Below are 23493 nucleotides of genomic sequence, written 5' to 3' on the forward strand. Positions count from 1 at the left end.
CATATAAGAAGCACAGTGACATTGTTGGTTACTGCACTTGTCATTTAGTGTAAAGGATTTATTAAAAAAAATATTAGTGTTTTCATGCACCGTCTCTTTAAAAAAGCCGGCCGGCAATTCAGCATCTGTACCCGACAATTTAGAACAGAAAGAATAGAGCTTCACACATAGATTAGATAGATAGAAACATGTCAGTCACATATATAATAAGTACAGTGATAGTGTTGCTTACTATACTTGTCATTTAGTGTAAAGGATTTATTTAAAAAAATAATAGTGTTTACATGCACTGTCTCTTTAAAAAAGCCGGCCGGCAATTCAGCAGCGGTACCCGACAATTTAGAACAGAAAGATAGAGCATCACACATAGATTAGATAGATAGAAACATGTCAGTCACATATATATGAAGTAGAGTGATAGTGTTGGTTACTGTACTTGTCATTTAGTATTAAAATAAAGGATTTATTATTAAAAAAATTGGCGTGGGGTTCCCCTTAATTTTAGGCTCTAGCGGAGGTTAAGCAGACGGCTGGGGCAGATGTTTGAAGCCTGGGAAGGGGGTAATACCCACGGAGCTTCCCAGGCTACTAATATCAGCCCCCAGCTGAATACATAGCCTTTACTAGCTATTAAAATGGGGGACCCCCCAAAAAAAATGACGTGGGGTCCCCCCTAATTTAATAGCTAGCAAAGGCTAGGCAGACAGTTGGGGGCTGATATTAATAGCACAGGAAGGGAGCCATGAATATTGGCCCCCTCCCAGGCTAGAAACACCAGCCGTCAGCCGCCCCAGAAATGGCGCATTCATAGGATGCGCCAATTCTGGCACTTAGCCTCGCTCTTCCACGCTGCCCTGGTGCGGTGGCAGGGGGTAATAGGGTTGGGGTTGATGTCAGCTTATAATGCCAGCTGACATCAAGCCCAGGTTAGTAATGGAGAGGCGTCTATAAGACACCCCCATTACTAACCCCATAGTCAAAGTTAAAAAAAACACAAACACCCAGAATAAAGTCCTTTAATTGAAATAAAGACACAATCCTTTATTGTTCTAAATTAAACCATACTTACCATCACGCCCATTCCAGCTGAAGCCAACGATCTCCTGCAATAAAAGAAAAATAATAAAGCAACCTCATCCTTACCTTTCCATGGTTCCCACGACAGCTTCAGCTCTGCTACATCGAGATGACAGGCTGGACCGCAGCAGAACGCTGCCATCCAGCCTGTCATCCCGCAGACACTGAGAAGCGCAGGCTTGCTTGCGCTGCTCAGCGTCTCTCTGTGACGACATCCAGATGAGCCGAGTTCATGTCCAATGAACTCGGCTCACCTCATGCACGTCACTGACAGCGTGGGAAAATTCTCACGCTGAAGCGCTGATTGCAGGAGAATTTTCCCACGCTGTCAGTGACGTGCAGGAGGTGAGCTGAGTTCATTGGACATGAGCTCACCTCATGCACATCACTGACAGCGTGGGAGAATTCTCCTGCACTCAGCACTTCAGCGTGAGAATTTTCCCACGCTGTCAGTGACGTGCATGAGGTGAGCCGAGTTCATTGGACATGACCTCGGCTCATCTGGATGCCGTCACAGCGAGACAGTGAGGAGCGCAAGCATGCCTGCGCTTCTCAGTGTCTGCGGGATGACAGACTGGATGGCAGCGTTCTGCTGCGGTCCAGCCAGTCATCTCGATGTAGCAGAGCTGAAGCTGTCGTGGGAACCATGGAAAGGTAAGGATGAGGTTGGTTTATTATTTTTCTTTTATTGCAGGAGATCGTTGGCTTCAGCTGGAATGGGTGTGATGGTAAGTATGGTTTAATTTAGAACAATAAAGAATTGTGTCTTTATTTCAATTAAAGGACTTTATTCTGGGTGTTGTGTTTTTTTTAAATACTTTACTAGAAATTCATGGCGGTCATGTCTAATACTGGCGTGACCCCATGAATTTTGGGCTTGGGGCCAGCTGATAATACCAAGCTGGCCCTAACCCCTTTATTACCCAGTGAGCCACCGCACCAGGGCCCTGGATGAGTTGGGTACAGCGCCAGAAGATGGCGCTTCTATGAACGCGCCATTTTCCGGGGTGGCTGCGGACTGCAATTTGTAGCGGGGGGGGGCCCAGAAAGCTTGGGCCTCCCTGCGCTGCAGATTCCAGCCCCCAGCTGCCTAGTTGTACCTGGCTGGACACAAAAATAGGGCGAAGCCCCACGTACTTTTTTTTTAATTATTTCATGAAATTCATGAAATAATTAAGAAAAAAAGGCCTTCCCTATATTGTTGTGTCCGGCCAGGTACAAATAGGCAGCTGGTGGTTGGGGGCAGCCCGTTCCTGCCTGCTGTACCTGGCTGGACACAAATATAGTGCGAAGCCCCACTTCAATTTTTTTTAATTATTTCATGAAATTCATGAAATAATTAAGAAAAAAAGGGCTTCCCTATATTGTTGTGTCCGGCCAGGTACAAATAGGCAGCTGGTGGATGGGGGCAGCCCGTTCCTGCCTGCTGTACCTGGCTGGACACAAATATAGTGCGAAGCCCCACTTCAATTTTTTTTAATTATTTCATGAAATTCATGAAATAATTAAGAAAAAAAGGGCTTCCCTATATTGTTGTGTCCGGCCAGGTACAAATAGGCAGCTGGTGGATGGGGGCAGCCCGTTCCTGTCTGCTGTACCTGGCTGGACACAAATATAGTGCGAAGCCCCACTTCAATTTTTTTAAATTATTTCAGGAAATTCATGAAATAATTTAAAAAAAATTGACGTGGGGCTTCGCACTATATTTGTGTCCAGCCAGGTACAGCAGGCAGGAACGGGCTGCCCCCAACCAACAGCTGCCTATTTGTACCTGGCCGGACACAACAATATAGGGAAGCCCTTTTTTTCTTAATTATTTCATGAAATAATTTAAAGAAAATTGACGTGGGGCTTCGCCCTGTTTTTGTGTCCAGCCCGGTACAACTAGGCAGCTGGGGGCTGGAATCCGCAGCGCAGGGAGGCCCAAGCTTTCTGGGCCACCCCCGCTGCAAATTGCAGTCCGCAGCCACCCCGGAAAATGGCGCGTTCATAGAAGCGCCATCTTCTGGCGCTGTACCCAACTCATCCAGGGCCCTGATGCGGTGGCTCACTGGGTAATAAAGGGGTTAGGGCCAGCTTGGCATTATCAGCTGGCCCTAAGCCCGAAATTCATGGGGTCACGCCAATATTAGACATGACCACCATGAATTTCTAGTAAAGTATTTAAAAAAAACACAACACCCAGAAAAAAGTCCTTTAATTGAAATAAACACACAATTCTTTATTGTTCTAAATTAAACCATACTTACCATCACGCCCATTCCAGCTGAAGCCAACGATCTCCTGAAATAAAAGAAAAATAATAAAGCAACATCATCCTTACCTTTCCATGGTTCCCATGACAGCTTCAGCTCTGCTACATCGAGATGACAGGCTGGACCGCAGCAGAACGCTGCCATCCAGCCTGTCATCCCGCAGACACTGAGAAGCGCAGGCTTGCTTGCGCTCCACAGTGTCTCTCTGTGAGGGCATCCAGATGAGCCGAGTTAATGTCCAATGAACTCGGCTCACCTCATGCACGTCACTGACAGCGTGGGAAAATTCTCCTGCACTCAGCGCTTCAGCGTGGGAGAATTCTCACACTGAAGCGCTGAGTGCAGGAGAATTCTCCCACGCTGTCAGTGACGTGCAGGAGGTGAGCTGAGTTCATTGGACATGAGCTCACCTTATGCACGTCACTGACAGCGTGGGAAAATTCTCCTGCACTCAGCGCTTCAGCGTGGGAGAATTCTCACGCTGAAGCGCTGAGTGCAGGAGAATTCTCCCACGCTGTCAGTGACGTGCAGGAGGTGAGCTGAGTTCATTGGACATGAGCTCACCTTATGCACGTCACTGACAGCGTGGGAGAATTCTCCTGCACTCACCGCTTCAGCGTGAGAATTTTCCCACGCTGTCAGTGACGTGCATGAGGTGAGCCGAGTTCATTGGACATGAACTCGGCTCATCTGGATGTCGTCACAGAGAGACGCTGAGCAGCGCAAGCAAGCCTGCGCTTCTCAGTGTCTGCGGGATGAGAGGCTGGATGGCAGCGTTCTGCTGCGGTCCAGCCTGTCATCTCGATGTAGCAGAGCTGAAGCTGTCGTGGGAACCATGGAAAGGTAAGGATGAGGTTGCTTTATTATTTTTCTTTTATTGCAGGAGATCGTTGGCTTCAGCTGGAATGGGCGTGACGGTAAGTATGGTTTAATTTAGAACAATAAAGGATTGTGTCTTTATTTCAATTAAAGGACTTTATTCTGGGTGTTTGTGTTTTTTTTAACTTTGACTATGGGGTTAGTAATGGGGGTGTCTTATAGACGCCTCTCCATTACTAACCTGGGCTTGATGTCAGCTGGCATTATAAGCTGACATCAACCCCAACCCTATTACCCCCTGCCACCGCACCAGGGCAGCGTGGAAGAGCGAGGCTAAGTGCCAGAATTGGCGCATCCTATGAATGCGCCATTTCTGGGGCGGCTGACGGCTGGTGTTTCTAGCCTGGGAGGGGGCCAATATTCATGGCTCCCTTCCTGGGCTATTAATATCAGCCCCCAGCTGTCTGCCTAGCCTTTGCTAGCTATTAAATTAGGGGGGACCCCACGTCATTTTTTTGGGGGGGTCCCCCATTTTAATAGCTAGTAAAGGCTATGTATTCAGCTGGGGGCTGATATTAGTAGCCTGGGAAGCTCCGTGGGTATTACCCCCTTCCCAGGCTTCAAACATCTGCCCCAGCCGTCTGCTTAACCTCCGCTAGAGCCTAAAATTAAGGGGAACCCCACGCCAATTTTTTTAATAATAAATCCTTTATTTTAATACTAAATGACAAGTACAGTAACCAACACTATCACTGTACTTCATATATATGTGACTGACATGTTTCTATCTATCTAATCTATGTGTGAAGCTCTATTCTGTCTGTTATAAATTGTCGGGTACCGCTGCTGAATTGCCGGCCGGCTTTTTTAAAGAGACGGTGCATGAAAACACTATTATTTTTTTTGATAAATCCTTTACGCTAAATGACAAGTACAGTAAGCAGCACTTTCACTGTACTTCGTATATATGTGGCTGACATGTTTATATCTATCTAATCTATGTGTGAAGCTCTATTCTTTCGGTTCTAAATTGTCGGGTACAGGTGTATGCCGCTGCTGAATTGCCGGCTTTTCATGTTTCACTGTTGGCACTGTTCCCATCGATTTGGGCAATCACTGTAATGCCACAACCACCATGGCTGTGGCATTACAGTGAGTGGCAGACAATCCCTGCATGATTGGTGCTCTAAATAGCGCCAGACATGCAGGACACGCTTTTGGTGCACGAACAGTTATCGAACATAACCTCGAACAGCCGAATTTTTTGCAAATCGTTCGGGTTCGTCGAACAACTCGAACACCGCCCAAAACAGCTCGAATTTGAGATTGGCGAACAGTTCTAGTCGAACACCGCTCATCTCTACCTTTAAGCCTCTCGCTTTGTCTCCTTACGAGCTCATATCTATTCGAGAAGGGTCCTCTACCTCTGAATCATCCTTCGAACTGAAGGAAAAGCGATCCTGAAAACCAAAAAGATGTTATAAAATCCGCAATCCAATTGGTGAAGGGTCCTCTACATCGGAATCTTCCTCGTCTGTAAAGTAGAAGTTGGGATACTTGTCATCGAATACATAGATCGGTTTTGGCTTCCCATTAAGCCTCTCGCTTTGTCTCCTTACTAGCCCATATCTATTGGTGAAGGGTCCTCTACCTCTGAATCATCCTTCGAACTGAAGGAAAAGCGATTTTGAAAACCAAGAAGATGTGATAAAATCCACAATCCAATTGGTGAAGGGTCCTCTACATCTGAATCTTCCTCTTCTGTAAAGTTGAAATTGGGATACTTGTCATCGAATACATAGATCGGTTTTGGCTTCCCTTTAAGCCTCTCGCTTTGTCTCCTTACGAGCTCATATCTATTGGTGAAGGGTCCTCTACCTCTTAATCTTCCTCGTCTGTAAAGTAGAAGTTGGCATACTTGTCATCGAATACATAAATCGGTTTTGGCTTCCCATTAAGCCTCTCGCTTTGTCTCCTTACGAGCTCATATCTATTGGTGAAGGGTCCTCTGCCTCTGAATCATCCTTCAAACTGAAGGAAAAGCGATCTTGACAACCAAGAAGATGTGATACAATCCACAATCCAATTGGTGAAGGGTCCTCTACATCTGAATCTTCCTCGTCTGTAAAGTTGAAATTGGGATACTTGTCATCGAATACATAGATCGGTTTTGGCTTCCCTTTAAGCCTCTCGCTTTGTCTCCTTACGAGCTCATATCTATTCGAGAAGGGTCCTCTACCTCTGAATCATCCTTCGACCTGAAGGAAAAGCGATCCTGAAAACCAAAAAGATGTTATAAAATCCACAATCCAATTGGTGAAGGGTCCTCTACATCTGAATCTTCCTCGTCTGTAAAGTAGAAGTTGGGATACTTGTCATCGAATACATAGATCGGTTTTGGCTTCCCATTAAGCCTCTCGCTTTGTCTCCTTACTAGCCCATATTTATTGGTGAAGGGTCCTCTACCTCTGAATCATCCTTCGAACTGAAGGAAAAGCGATCTTGACAACCAAGAAGATGTGATAAAATCCACAATCCAATTGGTGAAGGGTCCTCTACATCTGAATCTTCCTCGTCTGTAAAGTAGAAATTGGGATACTTGTCATCGAATACATAGATCAGTTTTTCTTCCCTTTAAGCCTCTTGCTTTGTCTCCTTACGAGCTCATATCTATTGGTGAAGGGTCCTCTACCTGTGAATCATCCTTCGAACTGAAGGAAAAGCGATCTTGACAACCAAGAAGATGTGATAAAATCCACAATCCAATTGGTGAAGGGTCCTCTACATATGAATCTTCCTCGTCTGTAAAGTAGAAATTGGGATACTTGTCATCGAATACATAGATCGGTTTTGGCTTCTCTTTAAGCCTCTCGCTTTGTCTCCTTTCGAGCTCATATCTATTGGTGAAGGGTTCTCTACCTCTTAATCTTCCTCGTCTGTAAGGTAGAAGTTGGGATACTTGTCATCGAATACATAAATCAGTTTTGGCTTCCCATTAAGCCTCTCGCTTTGTCTCCTTACGAGCTCATATCTATTGGTGAAGGGTCCTCTACCTCTGAATCATCCTTCGAACTGAAGGAAAAGCGATCTTGACAACCAAGAAGATGTGATAAAATCCACAATCCAATTGGTGAAGGGTCCTCTACATCTGAATCTTCCTCGTCTGTAAAGTAGAAATTGGGATACTTGTCATCGAATACATAGATCGGTTTTGGCTTCCCTTTAAGCCTCTCGCTTTGTGTCCTTACGAGCTCATATCTATTGGTGAAGGGTCCTCTACCTCTTAATCTTCCTCGTCTGTAAAGTAGAAGTTGGAATACTTGTCATCGAATACATAAATCTGTTTTGGCTTCACATTAAGCCTCTCGCTTTGTCTCCTTACGAGCTCATATCTATTGGTGAAGGGTCCTCTTCCTCTGAATCATCCTTCGAACTGAAGGAAAAGCGATCTTGACAACCAAGAAGATGTGATACAATCCACAATCCAATTGGTGAAGGGTCCTCTACATCTGAATCTTCCTCTTCTGTAAAGTAGAAATTGGGATACTTGTCAACGAATACATAGATCAGTTTTTCTTCCCTTTAAGCCTCTTGCTTTGTCTCCTTACGAGCTCATATCTATTGGTGAAGGGTCCTCTACCTCTGATTCATCCTTCGAACTGAAGGAAAAGTGATTTTGACAACCAAGAAGATGTGATAAAATCCACAATCCAATTGTTGAAGGGTCCTCTACATCTGAATCTTCCTCTTCTGTAAAGTAGAAATTGGGATACTTGTCATCGAATACATAGATCGGTTTTGGCTTCCCTTTAAGCCTCTCGCTTTGTCTCCTTACGAGCTCATATCTATTGGTGAAGGATCCTCTACCTCTGAATCATCCTTCAAACTGAAGGAAAAGTGATCTTGACAACCAAGAAGATGTGATACAATCCACAATCCAATTGGTGAAGGGTCCTCTACATCTGAATCTTCCTCGTCTGTAAAGTTGAAATTGGGATACTTGTCATCGAATACATAGATCGGTTTTGGCTTCCCTTTAAGCCTCTCGCTTTGTCTCCTTACGAGCTCATATCTATTCGAGAAGGGTCCTCTACCTCTGAATCATTCTTCGAACTGAAGGAAAAGCGATCCTGAAAACCAAAAAGATGTTATAAAATCCACAATCCAATTGGTGAAGGGTCCTCTACATCTGAATCTTCCTCGTCTGTAAAGTAGAAGTTGGGATACTTGTCATCGAATACATAGATCGGTTTTGGCTTCCCATTAAGCCTCTCGCTTTGTCTCCTTACGAGCCAATATCTATTGGTGAAGGGTCCTCTACCTCTGAATCATCCTTCGAACTGAAGGAAAAGCGATCTTGACAACAAAGAAGATGTGATAAAATCCACAATCCAATTCGTGAAGGGTCCTCTACATCTGAATCTTCCTCGTCTGTGAAGTAGAAATTGGGATACTTGTCATCCAATACATAGATCAGTTTTTCTTCCCTTCAAGTCTCTCGCTTTGTATCTTTACGAGCTCAAATCTATTGGAGAAGGGTCCTCTACCTCTGAATCATCCTTCGAACTGAAGGAAAAGCGATCTTGACAACCAAGAAGATGTGATAAAATCCACAATCCAATTTTTGAAGGGTCCTCTACATCTGAATCTTCCTCGTCTGTAAAGTAGAAGTTGGAATTCTTGTCATCGAATACATAGATCGGTTTTGGCTTCCCTTTAAGCCTCTCGCTTTGTCTCCTTACGAGCTCATATCTATTGGTGAAGGGTCCTCTACGTCTGAATCATCCTTCGAACTGAAGGAAAATCGATCTTGACAACCAAGAAGATGTGATAAAATCCACAATCCAATTGGTGAAGGGTCCTCTACATCTGAATCTTCCTTTTCTTTAAAGTAGGAGTTGGGATACTTGTCATCGAATACATAGATCGGTTTTGGCTTCCCTTTAAGCCTCTCTCTTTGTCTCCTTACGAGCTCATATCTATTGGTGAAGAGTCATCTACCTCTGAATCATCATTCGAACTAAAGGAAAAGCGATCTTGACAACCAAGAAGATGTGATAAAATCCACAATCCAATTAGTGAAGGGTCCTCTACATCTGAATCTTCCTTGTCTGTAAAGTAGAAGTTGGGATACTTGTCATCAAATACATAGATCTGTTTTGGCTTCCCTTTAAGCCTCTCGCTTTGTCACCTTACGAGCTCATATCTATTGGTGAAGAGTCCTCTACCTCTGAATCATCATTCGAACTAAAGGAAAAGCGATCTTGACAACCAAGAAGATGTGATAAAATCCACAATCCAATTGGTGAAGGGTCCTCTACATCTGAATCTTCCTCGTCTGTAAAGTAGAAGTTGGGATACTTGTCATCGAATACATACATCGGTTTTGGCTTCCCTTTAAGCCTCTCGCTTTGCCTCCTTACGAGCTCATATCTATTGGTGAAGGGTCCTCTACCTCTGAATCCTCCTTTGAACTGAAGGAAAAGCGATCTTGACAACCTAGAAGATGTGATAGAATCCATAATCCAATTGGTGAAGGGTCCTCTACATCTGAATCTTCCTCGTCTGTAAAGTAGAAGTTGGGTTACTTGTCGTCGAATACATAGATCGGTTTTGGTTTCCCTTTAAGCCTCTTGCTTTGTCTCCTTACGAGCTCATATCTATTGGTGAAGGGTCCTCTACCTCTACATCAACTTTCAAACTGAAGGAAAAGCAATCTTGACAACCAAGAAGATGTGATAAAATCCACAATCCAATTTGTGAAGGGTCCTCTATTTCTGAATCTTCCTCGTCTGTAAAGTAGAAGTTGGGATACTTGTCATCGAATACATAGATCAGTTTTTCTTCCCTTTAAGCCTCTCTCTTTGTCTCCTTACGAGCTCATATCTATTGGTGAAGAGTCCTCTACCTCTAAATCATCATTCGAACTAAAGGAAAAGCGATCTTGACAACCAAGAAGATGTAATAAAATCCACAATCCAATTGGTGAAGGGTCCTCTACATCTGAATCTTCCTCGTCTGTGAAGTAGAAATTGGTATACTTGTCATCGAATACATAGATCAGTTTTTCTTCCCTTTAAGTCTCTCGCTTTGTCTCCATTCAAGCTCATATCTATTAGTGAAGGGTCCTCTACCTCTGAATCATCCTTCGAACTGAAGGAAAAGCGATCTTGACAACCAAGAAGATGTGATAAAATCCACATTCCAATTGGTGAAGGGTCCTCTACATCTGAATCTTCCTCGTCTGTAAAGTAGAAGTTGGAATACTTGTCATCGAATGCATAGATCGGTTTTGGCTTCCCTTTAAGCCTCTCGCTTTGTCTCCTTACGAGCTCATATCTATTTTATGAAGGGTCCTCTACGTCTGAATCATCCTTCGAACTGAAGGAAAATCGATCTTGACAACCAAGAAGATGTGATAAAATCTACAATCCAATTGGTGAAGGGTCCTCTACATCTGAATCTTCCTTTTCTTTAAAGTAGGAGTTGGGATACTTGTCATCGAATACATAGATCGGTTTTGGCTTCCCTTTAAGCCTCTCTCTTTGTCTACTTACGAGCTCATATCTATTGGTGAAGAGTCATCTACCTCTGAATCATCATTCGAACTAAAGGAAAAGCGATCTTGACAACCAAGAAGATGTGATAAAATCCACAATCCAATTAGTGAAGGGTCCTCTACATCTGAATCTTCCTTGTCTGTAAAGTAGAAGTTGGGATACTTGTCATCAAATACATAGATCTGTTTTGGCTTTCCTTTAAGCCTCTCGCTTTGTCTCCTTACGAGCTCATATCTATTGGTGAAGAGTCCTCTACCTCTGAATCATCATTCGAACTAAAGGAAAAGCGATCTTGACAACCAAGAAGATGTGATAAAATCCACAATCCAATTGGTGAAGGGTCCTCTACATCTGAATCTTCCTCGTCTGTAAAGTAGAAGTTGGGATACTTGTCATCGAATACATAAATCGGTTTTGGCTTCCCATTAAGCCTCTCGTTTGTCTCCTTACGAGCTAATATCTATTGGTGAAGGGTCCTCTACCTCTGAATCATCCTTCGAACTGAAGGAAAAGCGATCTTGACAACCAAGAAGATGTGATACAATCCACAATCCAATTGGTGAAGGGTCCTCTACATCTGAATCTTCCTCGTCTGTAAAGTAGAAGTTGGGATACTTGTCATCGAATACATAGATCGGTTTTGGCTTCCCTTTAAGCCTCTCGCTTTGTCTCCTTACGAGCTCATATCTATTGGTGAAGGGTCCTCTACCTCTGAATCATCATTCGAACTGAAGGAAATGCGATGTTGAAAATCAAGAAGATGTGATAAAATCCACAATCCAATTGGTGAAGGGTCCTCTACATCTGAATCTTCCTCGTCTGTAAAGTAGACATTGGGATACTTGTCATCGAATACATATATCGGTTTTAGCTTCCCATTAAGCCTCTCGCTTTTTCTCCTTACGAGCTCATATCTATTGGTGAAGGGTCCTCTACCTCTGAATCTTCCTTCAAACTGAAGGAAAAGCGATCTTGACAACCAAGAAGATGTGATAAAATCCACAATCCAATTGGTGAAGGGTCCTCTACATCTGAATCTTCCTCGTCTGTGAAGTAGAAATTGGGATACTTGTCATCGAATACATAGATCAGTTTTTCTTCACTTAAATCTGTCGCTTTGTCTCCTTACGAGCTCATATCTATTGGTGAAGGGTCCTCCACCTCTGAATCATCCTACGAACTGAAGAAAAAGCGATCTTGACAACCAAGAAGATGTGATAAAATCCACAATCCAATTGGTGAAGGGTCCTCTACATCTGAATCTTCCTCGTCTGTAAAGTATAAGTTGGGATACTTGTCATCGAATAGATCGGTTTTGGCTTCCCTTTAAGCCTCTCGCTTTGTCTCCTTACGAGCTCATATCTATTGGTGAAGGGTCCTCTACGTCTGAATCATCCTTCGAATTGAAGGAAAAGTGATCTTGATAACCAAGAAGATGTGATAAAATCCACAATCCAATTGGTGAAGTGTCCTCTACATCTGAATCTTCCTCGTCTGTAAAGTTGGAGTTGGGATACTTGTCATCGAATACATAGATCGGTTTTGGCTTTCCTTTAAGCCTCTCGCTTTGTCTCCTTACGAGCTCATATCTATTGATGAAGAGTCATCTACCTCTGAATCATCATTCGAACTAAAGGAAAAGCGATCTTGACAACCAAGAAGATGTGATAAAATCCACAATCCAATTAGTGAAGGGTCCTCTACATCTGAATCTTCCTTGTCTGTAAAATAGAAGTTGGGATACTTGTCATCGAATACATAGATCGGTTTTGGCTTCACTTTAAGCCTCTCGCTTTGTCTCCTTACGAGCTCATATCTATTGGTGAAGAGTCCTCTACCTCTGAATCATCATTCGAACTAAAGGAAAAGCGATCTTGACAACCAAGAAGATGTGATAAAATCCATAATCCAATTGGTGAAGGGTCCACTACATCTGAATCTTCCTCGTCTGTAAAGTAGAAGTTGGGTTACTTGTCGTCGAATACATAGATCGGTTTTGCTTTCCCTTTAAGCCTCTTGCTTTGTCTCCTTACGAGCTCATATCTATTGGTGAAGGGTCCTCTACCTCTGAATCATCCTTCGAACTGAAGGAAAAGCGATCTTGACAACCACGAAGATGTGATAAAATCCACAATCCTATTGGTGACGGGTCCTCTACATCTGAATCTTCCTCGTCTGTAAAGTAGAAGTTGGGATACTTGTCATCGAATACATAGATCGGTTTTGGCTTCCCATTAAGCCTCTCGCTTTGTCTCCTTACGAGCTCATATCTATTGGTGAAGGGTCCTCTACCTCTGAATTATCCTTCGAACTGAAGGAAAAGCGATCTTGACAACCAAGAAGATGTGATAAAATCCACAATCCAATTAGTGAAGGGTCCTCTACATCTGAATCTTCCTCGTCTGTGAAGTAGAAATTGGGATACTTGTCATCGAATACATAGATCAGTTTTTCTTCCCTTAAGCCTCTCGCTTTGTCTCCTTACGAGCTCATATCTATTGGTGAAGGGTCCTCTCCCTCTGAATCATCCTTCGAACTGAAGCAAAAGTGATCTTGACAACCAAGAAGATGTGATAAAATCCACAATCCAATTGGTGAAGGGTCCTCTACATCTGAATCTTCCTCGTCTGTAAAGTAGGAGTTGGGATACTTGTCATCGAATACATAGATCGGTTTTGGCTTCCCTTTAAGCCTCTCGCTTTGTCTCCTTACGAGCTCATATCTATTGGTGAAGAGTCATCTACCTCTGAATCATCATTCGAACTAAAGGAAAAGCGATCTTGACAACCAAGAAGATGTGATAAAATCCACAATCCAATTAGTGAAGTGTCCTCTACATCTGAATCTTCCTTGTCTGTAAAGTAGAAGTTGGGATACTTGTCATCGAATACATAGATCGGTTTTGGCTTCCCTTTAAGCCTCTCGCTTTGTCTCCTTACGAGCTCATATCTATTGGTGAAGAGTCCTCTACCTCTGAATCATCATTCGAACTAAAGGAAAAGCGATCTTGACAACCAAGAAGATGTGATAAAATCCATAATCCAATTGGTGAAGGGTCCTCTACATCTGAATCTTCCTCGTCTGTAAAGTAGAAGTTGGGTTACTTGTCGTCGAATACATAGATCGGTTTTGGTTTCCCTTTAAGCCTCTTGCTTTGTCTCCTTACGAGCTCATATCTATTAGTGAAGGGTCCTCTACCTCTAAATCATCTTTCGATCTGAAGGAAAAGCAATCTTGACAACCAAGAAGATGTGATAAAATCCACAATCCAATTGGTGAAGGGTCCTCTACATCTGAATCTTCCTCGTCTGTAAAGTAGAAGTTGGGATACTTGTCATCGAATACATAGATCGGTTTTGGCTTCCCTTTAAGCCTCTCGCTTTGTCTCCTTACGAGCTCATATCTATTGGTGAAGGGTCCTCTACCTCTGAATCATCCTTCGAACTGAAGGAAAAGCGATCTTGACAACCAAGAAGATGTGATAAAATCCACAATCCAATTGGTGAAGGGTCCTCTACATCTGAATTTTCGTCGTCTGTAAATTAGAAGTTGGGATACTTGTCATCGAATACATAGATCGGTTTTGGCTTCCCTTTAAGCCTCTCGCTTTGTCTCCTTACGAGCTCATATCTATTGCTGAAGGGTCCTCTACCTCTGAATCATCCTTCGAACTGAATGACCCTTCACCAATAGATATGAGCTCGTAAGGAGACAAAGCGAGAGGCTTAAAGGGAAAGCAAAACCGATCTATGTTTTCGATGACAAGTATCCCAACTTCTACTTTACAGATGAGGAAGATTCAGATGTAGAGGACCCTTCACCAATTATATTGTGGATTTTATCACATCTTCTTGGTTGTCAAGATCACTTTTCCTTCATTTCCAAGGATGATTCAGAGGTAGAGGACCCTTCACTAATAGATATGAGCTCTTAAGGAGACAAAGCGAGAAGCTTAAAGGGAAGCCAAAACCGATCTATGTATTCAATGACAAGTATCCCAACTTCTACTTTACAGACGAGGAAGATTCAGATGTAGAGGACCCTTCACCAATTGGATTGTGGATTTTATCACATCTTCGTGGTTGTCAAGATCGCTTTTCCTTCAGTTCGAAGGATGATTCAGAGGTAGAGGACCCTTCACCAATAGATATGAGCTCGTAAGGAGACAAAGCTGGAGGCTTAAAGGGAAGCCAAAACCGATCTATGTATTCGATGACAAGTATCCCAACTTCTACTTTACAGTCGAGGAAGATTCAGATGTAGAGGACCCTTCACCAATTGGATTGTGGATTTTATCACATCTTCCTGGTTGTCAAGAACGCTTTTCCTTCAGTTCGAAGGATGATTCAGAGGTAGAGGACCCTTCACCAATAGATATGAGCTCGTAAGGAGACAAAGCGAGAGGCTTAAAGGGAATCCAAAACCTATCTATGTATTCTTCTTGCAATGCTGCCATACACACCCTTGTTGTTCAGTATTGTCCTGATGGTGGACTCCTGAATATTAACATTAGCTAATGTGAGAAAATGCTTCAGGAGTACCAGTAGGAGCGAACCACATTCCAACCATGAAAATATCTTCTTATATGGAAGAGGCAATTTTAAGCTCCCTCATACATCAGGATGTTTGAGCAACTGCTTCCTCTGCAGCACCTATAGGTCCATTACATGGTACAGGCTAATTCTCAGCTCCAGAGGAATTGCTGTGGTTACATCCTTGTGAGGATTTTTGACCCTGAGTGTAACTGCTAGTTGGTCTTTATAGTTTTTCATTGCAATGGTTTTGTGTCTTGTTGGCTGGTCCCATATGAAAAGAATGCAAAGTTATAGTTTCTTATGCACATACTGAAAACCCCACACACTGTTTATTGTGTATTACAAATGTTTTTTTTCCTTCCTTCAGCCTTGCAAGCCTTCTTAATGATTATACAGAATCTGATGTCTTCGTTATTGATGGAGATTCATTATTATTATCCTGTGTTCTTGATGAATCCCTGAAGAAAGGACAAAGTTTACATTGCTTCTTCTTGGTAGAACGCTTCATGTTTAATTTAACAGACAAAGGAGCCAGATATGTTGTTGTCTTCTTCAAGGTTTGTAACTAGTTCCTAGTAAAAATTTGTTTTGTGTTGTACATCCTTACAGACAGATTTTCAAATCTAGCAGACCAAGTTTAATTGGGTCATAAAGAGATACTGTATATTTAATAGTGTATGCAGTATGTTGTGAAATTTGGGGACTGATCCGCCTTATAAGCTGTTGGTTGATCCTTCATTTGCCCAACGTCAGTTTCTTCCGATTCCACTGTAAATTAAATCTAAAAGATAGACATCCATGCATGTTTGTTTAAATGGAGAAATAGGAATAAACTTCTACCAGACATCTCTGTCAGTGGCTGATCGCCTATTGGTCATGTTAAAATCCATTATGCCCTATCCTTCTTTTCTCTAACATCTTGAAATACCAGAGAGTCAGGAAGCCCCTGTACAAGTCATATTGTCAGCTAATCCTAGAATGTAAACACCTGAATACCTGGTTTCTCTGACATTATGAGTGAAAAGTGGGGAGTATTACTTGATAGGAAGAAGGGAGCTCCAAGCAAAGGCATGGGGTGGGAGGACATTAAGTATGTAAAGCAGAATTATAGCCAATTACTGCAGAGCAGGCAGTTTTTTGGGGGTTCTGCTCCTGCCATAAGTGCAGAGTGGGGAATGATGCTAGCTCAGTAACATGCGCTATTTTGTTATTTATTTTTGTCCTAAAGGAACATTAATAGCAGATTGATATGAGTCAGAGTGGCTTTGCTTTACATTGCAGCATTTTTCTGTTCACTTAAAAGGAATACACTGAACAGCTGTTACTAAATGTTGCATGCTACATGGCAAATGCGGGTAAAAAAGCAATGTGGGCCACTTCAAATAGTTTATTAGTGGCAGTACCAACAGTTGGAGCCCCAATGTCAGATTGGTGGGACCAGAGTGAACAAATAATTCCCTTGATATGTTAGCTCTCCCCAAGGGGATGTTCAGATGTAAGATATAATTGAGATGTAACTTAGAAATATTAATAATAATAACAACAACAAAATACAATCCAAGCCAAGTGATTGATATCCCTTTAATCTCATCCAAACAATGCTTTTATTTTCAGACTAGAAATTGATCTTTTTCTCAGTTGTTTCAGTCCTCAGCATGTTAATTTCAACTGCACAGATAGTAATTTATTGTGAATTTTCCACATACAAAAGAATTAGTGGTCAAAATCTGTAATAAATACACAACAGAGTTCAGTTTGCAGGGTCAGCTGTGGACCCCCATAAAAATCCACAAGTGAAGACGTTAGAAAAAGAAAAATTAAAAAAAAAATACATATATATATTTATTATGTATGATTTTTGCATAATTAATTAGCATTTTATTGCATGAAATTAGAATTTGATTCATTAGAAAAACAGAACTTAATATTTGGTACAGAAACCTTTGTTTGCAATTACAGAGGTCAGATTTTTCCTGTAGTTCTTGACCAAGTTTGCACACAAAGCAGCAGTGATTTTGGCACACTGCTGCATATAGATCTTCTCCAGATCTTTCAGGTTTCAGGGCTGTCACTGGGCAACATTGAGTTTCAGCTCCCTCCAAAGATTTTCTATTAGGGTCAGGTCTGGAGACTAGATAGGCCACTCCAGGACCTTGAAATGCTCCTTATAGAGCCACTCCTTAGTTGCCTAGGCTGTCTGTTTCAGGTCATTGTCATGCTGGAAGACCAAGCCACGACCCATCTTCAATACTCTTACTGAGGGTAGGAGGTTGTTGGCCAAAATCTTGTGATTCATAACTCGGTCCATCCTCCCTGCAATACGGTGTAGTTGTCCTGTCCCCTTTGCAGAAACGCACCCCCAAAGTATGATGTTTCCAACACCATGCTTCACAGTTGGGATGGTGTTCTTGGGGTTATGCTCATCCTTCGAACACGTCGACTGGAGTTGATACCAAAAAGTTATATTTTGGTGTCATCTGACCACATGACCATCTCCCATGTCTCCTCTGGATCATCCAGATGGTCATTAGTGAACTTCAAATGGGCCTGGACATGTGTTGGCATGAGCAGTGGGACCTTGCGTGCCCTACAGGATTTTAATCCATGAATGCGTAGTGTGTCACTAACGATAATGTTTTAGACTGTGGTCCCAGCTGTTTTCAGGTCATTGACCAGGTCCTCCCATGTAGTTCTGGGCTAATTCCTGACCTTTCTCAAAATCATCCTTACCCCACGAGTCGATACATTGCAAGGAGCCCCAGACCGAGGAAGATTGAAAGTCATCTTATTTTTCTTCCATTTTCTAATAATTGTGCCAACAGTTTTTGCCTTCTCACCAAGCTGCTTGCCTATTGTCTTGTAGCCCATCCCATCCTTGTGCAGGTCTACAATTTTGTCCCTGGTGTCCTTAGACAGCTCTTTGGTCTTGGCTATGGTGGAGAGGTTGGAGTGTGATTGATTGAGTGTTTGAACAGGTGTCTTTTAAACAGGTAACAAGTTCAAACAGGTGAAATTAATACAAGTAATGAGTACAGAGTAGGAGAGCTTCTTAAAGAAAAACTAACAGGTCTGTGAGAGCCAGAATTCTTGCTGGTTGGTAGGTGATCAAATGCTTATTTCATGCAATAAAATGCAATTTAATTATTTAAAAATCATACAATGTAATTTTCTGGTTTTCATTTTTAGATTCTGTCTCTCACAGTTGAAATGTACCTATGATAAAAATTACTGTTATTTCCATTCTTTGTCAGTGAGAAAACTTGCAAAATGGGCAGTGTATCAAATACTTATTTTCCCCACTGTATATACAGTGGCATGTAAAAGTTTGGGCATCCCTGGTCAAAATTACTGTTATTGTGAACAGTTAAGCAAGTTGAAGATGAAATGATCTCTAAAAGGGCTACACATTTCCTTTGTATTTTAGGCAAAAGATATATATTGTCATTTTTTACATTTTAAAAATTACAAAAAGGAAAATGGGCCAATGCAAAAGTATGGGCACCCTGCATGGTGAGTACCTAGTAGCACCCCCTTTTGCAAGTATCACAGTTTGTAAATAGTAATGAGCGAACGTGCTCGCCACTGCTCGGTACTCACCCGAGCATCTCACTGCTTGAGATGCTCAGCGCTCGACGAGTATTTCCTGGTTGCTCGGGCAGGAGCACGGGTCCCCTCCCTGCATGTTTGGCACTCTTTAGAGAGCCAATGAACATGCAGTGATTGCATGCCACACACTGTAATGCCGTAGCCATGTTGGTTGTGGCATTACAGTGATTGGCTGGCCGCACTGCATCATCAGGTGTATATAAGACTGGGTGCCGCCATGCTCGTCATAGTCTACCCCAGAATCAGGCAGAGTAGGGAGAGGTGCTGCTGCATCAGGGAGAGATTTGCTTGTTTAGAGTTAGTATAGGTATTCCACAACATATATCTATAATATCCATCTGAACTAACAGTCCTTCTGAGGACTAATCCAGCTGCATATAATCAGTGGTGATAGCAGGAATGAGGCAGGCAGGCAGTGTATGTGGCAGACTGCAATGCATATAGCAAGAGGGTCCATTGAACGTCCTGTTAGTCTAGATATTCCAAAACATACAGTACAGACTACGGAATATCAGCTGTGTATCCACCTGACTTCTGCACAACACGACTGATGGTCCCAACCCCATTTATAAGGCAAGAAATCCCACTTATTAAACCTGACAGGGCACACCTGTGAAGTGAAAACCATTTCCGGTGACTACCTCTTGAAGCTCATCAAGAGAATGCCAAGAGTGTGCAAAGCAGTCAGCAAAGCAAAAGGTGGCTACTTTGAAGAACCTAGAATATAGGACATATTTTCAGTTGCTTCACACTTTTTTGTTAAGTATATAATTCCACATGTGTTAATTCATAGTTTTGATGCCTTCAGTGTGAATGTACAATTTTCATAGTCATGAAAATACAGAAAACTCTTTAAATGAGAAGGTGTGTCCAAACTTTTGGTCTGTACTGTATATATATATATATATATATATATATATATCAGAGGCAGGCAGGCAGTGTATGTGGCAGACTGCAGTGTATAATACATCACAAGAGGCTCCATTCCAGTTCTGTCTGCTGCTTCTGTTACAGATATTTCTACAAATAGCCTCAGGTATCAGGGGCCAGGGATAATTATTTTTTTGATCTTAATCCTGATTATTTGGTTAAAAAGCAATCCAGAGAACACCGTTTTTCTGCTCCATTTGCTTGTTGCCACAGCAGAATACAGCCAGATTGTTTCCATATTACAGCGATAAAAATCCAGAAATTGTAGTGAACTTGGAAAATATTGGCCTCCATTAAAATTTTGTTGCAGTGTGTTAGTGAAGTTATTGACACGAGGTAGCTGTGAAAAATAGTAACCTACAGGCCAGCTATTTAAAACTGTGGTTTTCCGTCACATATAAGTGTGCTCCAAATTCAGGCATTTCTAGCCTTCATTTAAATTTTGTTGCAGTGTGTTAGTAAAGTTATTGACACCAGGTCGCTGTGAAAAATAGTAACCTACAGGCCAGCTATTTAAAACTGTGGTTTTCCGTCACACGTATCACATATAAGTGTGCTCCAAATTCAGGCATTTCAGGCCTCCATTTAAATTATGTTGCAGTGTGTCAGTAAAGTTATTGACACCAGGTCGCTGTGAAAAATAGTAACCTACAGGCCAGCTATTTAAAACTGTGGTTTTCCATCACACGTATCACATATCACTGCGGTTCTAATCCAGCCATTTGTAGTGAACGTGGAAAATATTGTCCTCCATTTAAAATGGGGAAGGCGCGTGGCAAGGGATGGGGAAGTGGACGTGATGGGGATGATGGTGCATGCAGAGGATGAGGCCAAGGCTGTGGACAAGCTGAAATTGTGCCACAACACCCACATCTTCTTGCTCGACCTTCCTGTCCCAATTAATAGGGGGCCGCAGAACACCACTATTGAACACAGAGGAGTGTGAAAAGGTTATTGGTTGGATAGCAGATAATGCTTCCAGTCACTTAGCCACCACCACATCCCTGTCTTCCACACGGTCAAGTCTCACTAGCCGTGAGTCTGGACTGCATATTCCTCACCCTGATCCTCCTTCCTCCCACCATGCCGAGTGCCCGGAGACAACTGATCCCACACTTGGACACTCCGAAGAGCTGTTCACTTTTCCATTTATAGATTTGGGCCTCTCACCCTGTCCACTTGAAGCAGGGCGAGAGAAGATCACATGTAGCGATGCCCAAATATTTGAGCACCCACGGTCACATGAAGGCGACAGTGAGAAACTGTCACAAGAGGTGGATGATGATGAGACACAATTGCCAGAAAGTCAGGAGGAGAACCAGGGTGCGGAAGTGGAAGATGAGGTGGTGGACGATGAAGTCACTGACCCAACCTGGCAAGGTGACACGCAGAGCGAGGACAGCAGCACACAGGGAGAGGGAGTCGTAGCACCACAACAGGCAAGAACTAGCAGTGTGGTGTCCGCAGACAGAAGGTGGGAAACCGTTCCCTGTAACATCAACACGATGGAAGATGCCAGTACAACTGTTAGGTCTTCCCGAGTCTCGTTGTTTTTTTAAAGACTCTGCCGATAACCCCAAAAAGGCCATTTACACCTCCTGCCATGCCAGCATCAGCAGGGTAGTAAAACTAGCAGCCTGACCACCACCAGCATGATCAGGCACATGGCAGCAAAGCACCCGATTAAATGGGTCGAACCCCAGGGTCAGCAACAGTATCTGCGGTTGACACCACTGCTTGTTCCGCTGTTGTGCGTGTACGCCAATCCCCTGCCATGGCGCATGCCAAGATGCTTCCCGCCCTGCACCTGTCGTTGAACACTCTCAACTAGCACCATCAGCAAGCACATCCACGTCCTTGTCCCAGCGCAGCGTTCTGTTGTCCCTATCCCAGTCCTTGGAATGCAAGCGCAAATACGCAGCTAATGCCCCACAGGCCACACTACTAAATTCACACATTTCGCGAATGCTTGCGCTCGAAATGTTGCCTTTTAGGCTCGTGGAGACAGAAACTTTCTGCATCCTCATGGCGGCGGCCATCCCTCGGTACTCGGTTCCCAGCTGCCACTATTTCTCCCAGTGTGCCGGCCCGCATTGCACAAGCACACAACATTAGCCATGCCCTCAACAATGCAGTTACCGGGAAAGTCCACCTAACCGCGGACACGTGCTTGTGGCAGGGACGGTATATCTCGCTGACGGCACATTGGGTTAACATAGTGGAAGCCGGGACCCAGTCGGAACTTGGGATGGAACACGTCCTCCTGACGCTGAGGATTGCGGGCCCTGGGTCAATCAGGGTTGCCCCAGATTCTACAGCTCCTGCACCTCCTCCTCCTCTTCAGCCTCCATCTCCGAAATGACCACATCAGTCACTGGCTGGAAGCACTGCATCACTGCCTCGGCCAAGCGGCAACAGGCTGTGCTGAAGCTAATATGCTTAAGTGACAAACCACACAACGCTGAAGAGTTGTGGACGGCTCTGAAAGAGCAGGCAGATCTGTGGCTGACACCGCTGAACCTACAGCCAGGCATGGTCGTGTGTGACAATGGCTGGAACCTGGTGGCGGCTCTGAGGCGAGGCGAGCTCACACACGTACCATGCCTGGCCCATGTGCTTATCCTCGTGGTTCAGCGGTTTTTCAAAACCTATCCGGATCTGTCGGATCTGCTTGTCAAAGTACGCCTCCTTTGTGCTCATTTTAGAAAATCAGGTACAGTTTCCGCCGCTCTTGCCGTGCTTCAGCAGCGTTTGCCGCTTCCGGCTCACCGACTGGTGTGTGATGTCCCAACGCATTGGAACTCTACATTGCAGATGTTGGGAAGGATTTGTGAGCAGAAGAGGGCAGTTGTTGACTACCTGCATCAACAAGGCCATCGGTATTCAGGTCAGACTCCACACATTAGACCTCAGGAGTGGACATGAATGTCAGACATCTGTATCATCCTCCAAAACTTTGAGGACTCCACCAAGATGGTGAGCCGCAATGACGCCATAATTAGCGTCACCATCCCACTTCTCTGTCTTCTGAAACGCTCTCTGCTCTCAATTAAAGAGGATGCATTGCAGGCGGATCACGATGAGATGGAGCAAGGCACTATATAGGGTGATTACACACAGCCGAGCCTCATCTCATCTCAACGTGGATTGGGTAACAATGAAGAAGAGGAGGTGGAGGAGAAAGAACAGGAGCTAGTTTCCTGCGCTATAGACAGTACTACCTGCACAACTGCCATACCGTCTGTTCAGCGTGGTTTGGCTGAGGACAGGGAGGAGGAGGAAGAGGAGGAGGATGAAGAGGAAAGCAGGGTCAGTCGTCCTCTTGGTGAGGACACGGAAGTCTTGCCTGTTAGCAGTCTGGCACACATGGCTGACTTTATGTTACGCTGCCTTTCCCGTGACCCTCGCGTTGTTAAAATTTTTGGTGACAGTCATTACTGGTTGGTGACACTTCTAGACCCACGCTACAGGGAGAACTTTATGTCTCTTATTCCTTTGCAGGACAGGCCTAATAAAATGGAGCAGTACAAGAAGGCCCTTGTTGCCTAATTAGTGAAAAAATTGCCATCTGAAAACGCTTGCGGCAGAGGTCACAGTTCGTTGGACAACCTAGGAGTACAGGCGAGAGAGACCCAAATGCAATCCAGCAGAGGCAGTGGAACACTGTCAAAGTTCTGGGACAGTTTTCTCAGACCCTCCCATCGCACAGGC

At 43.6% G+C, this 23493-nt stretch overlaps 1 protein-coding gene across 4 annotated transcripts in view; it reads left to right on the plus strand.

The window, feature by feature from the left end:
• LOC141157210 (probable ATP-dependent RNA helicase DDX60) overlaps window positions 1-23493 on the plus strand; it is a 1123923-nt gene that overhangs the window by 358862 nt on the left and 741568 nt on the right. For all 4 annotated transcript variants that reach the window (XM_073644228.1, XM_073644203.1, XM_073644220.1 and 1 more), the window contains one exon: window positions 15614-15803. In XM_073644228.1, coding sequence (XP_073500329.1) covers window positions 15614-15803 — 190 coding nt within the window. The remainder of the gene's footprint in view (window positions 1-15613; window positions 15804-23493) is intronic.

Source organism: Phyllobates terribilis, unplaced genomic scaffold, assembly GCF_046119375.1.
Source record: "Phyllobates terribilis strain yellow unplaced genomic scaffold, ASM4611937v1 Scaffold_1__5_contigs__length_1240528914, whole genome shotgun sequence".
Taxonomy (NCBI): domain Eukaryota; kingdom Metazoa; phylum Chordata; class Amphibia; order Anura; family Dendrobatidae; genus Phyllobates; species Phyllobates terribilis.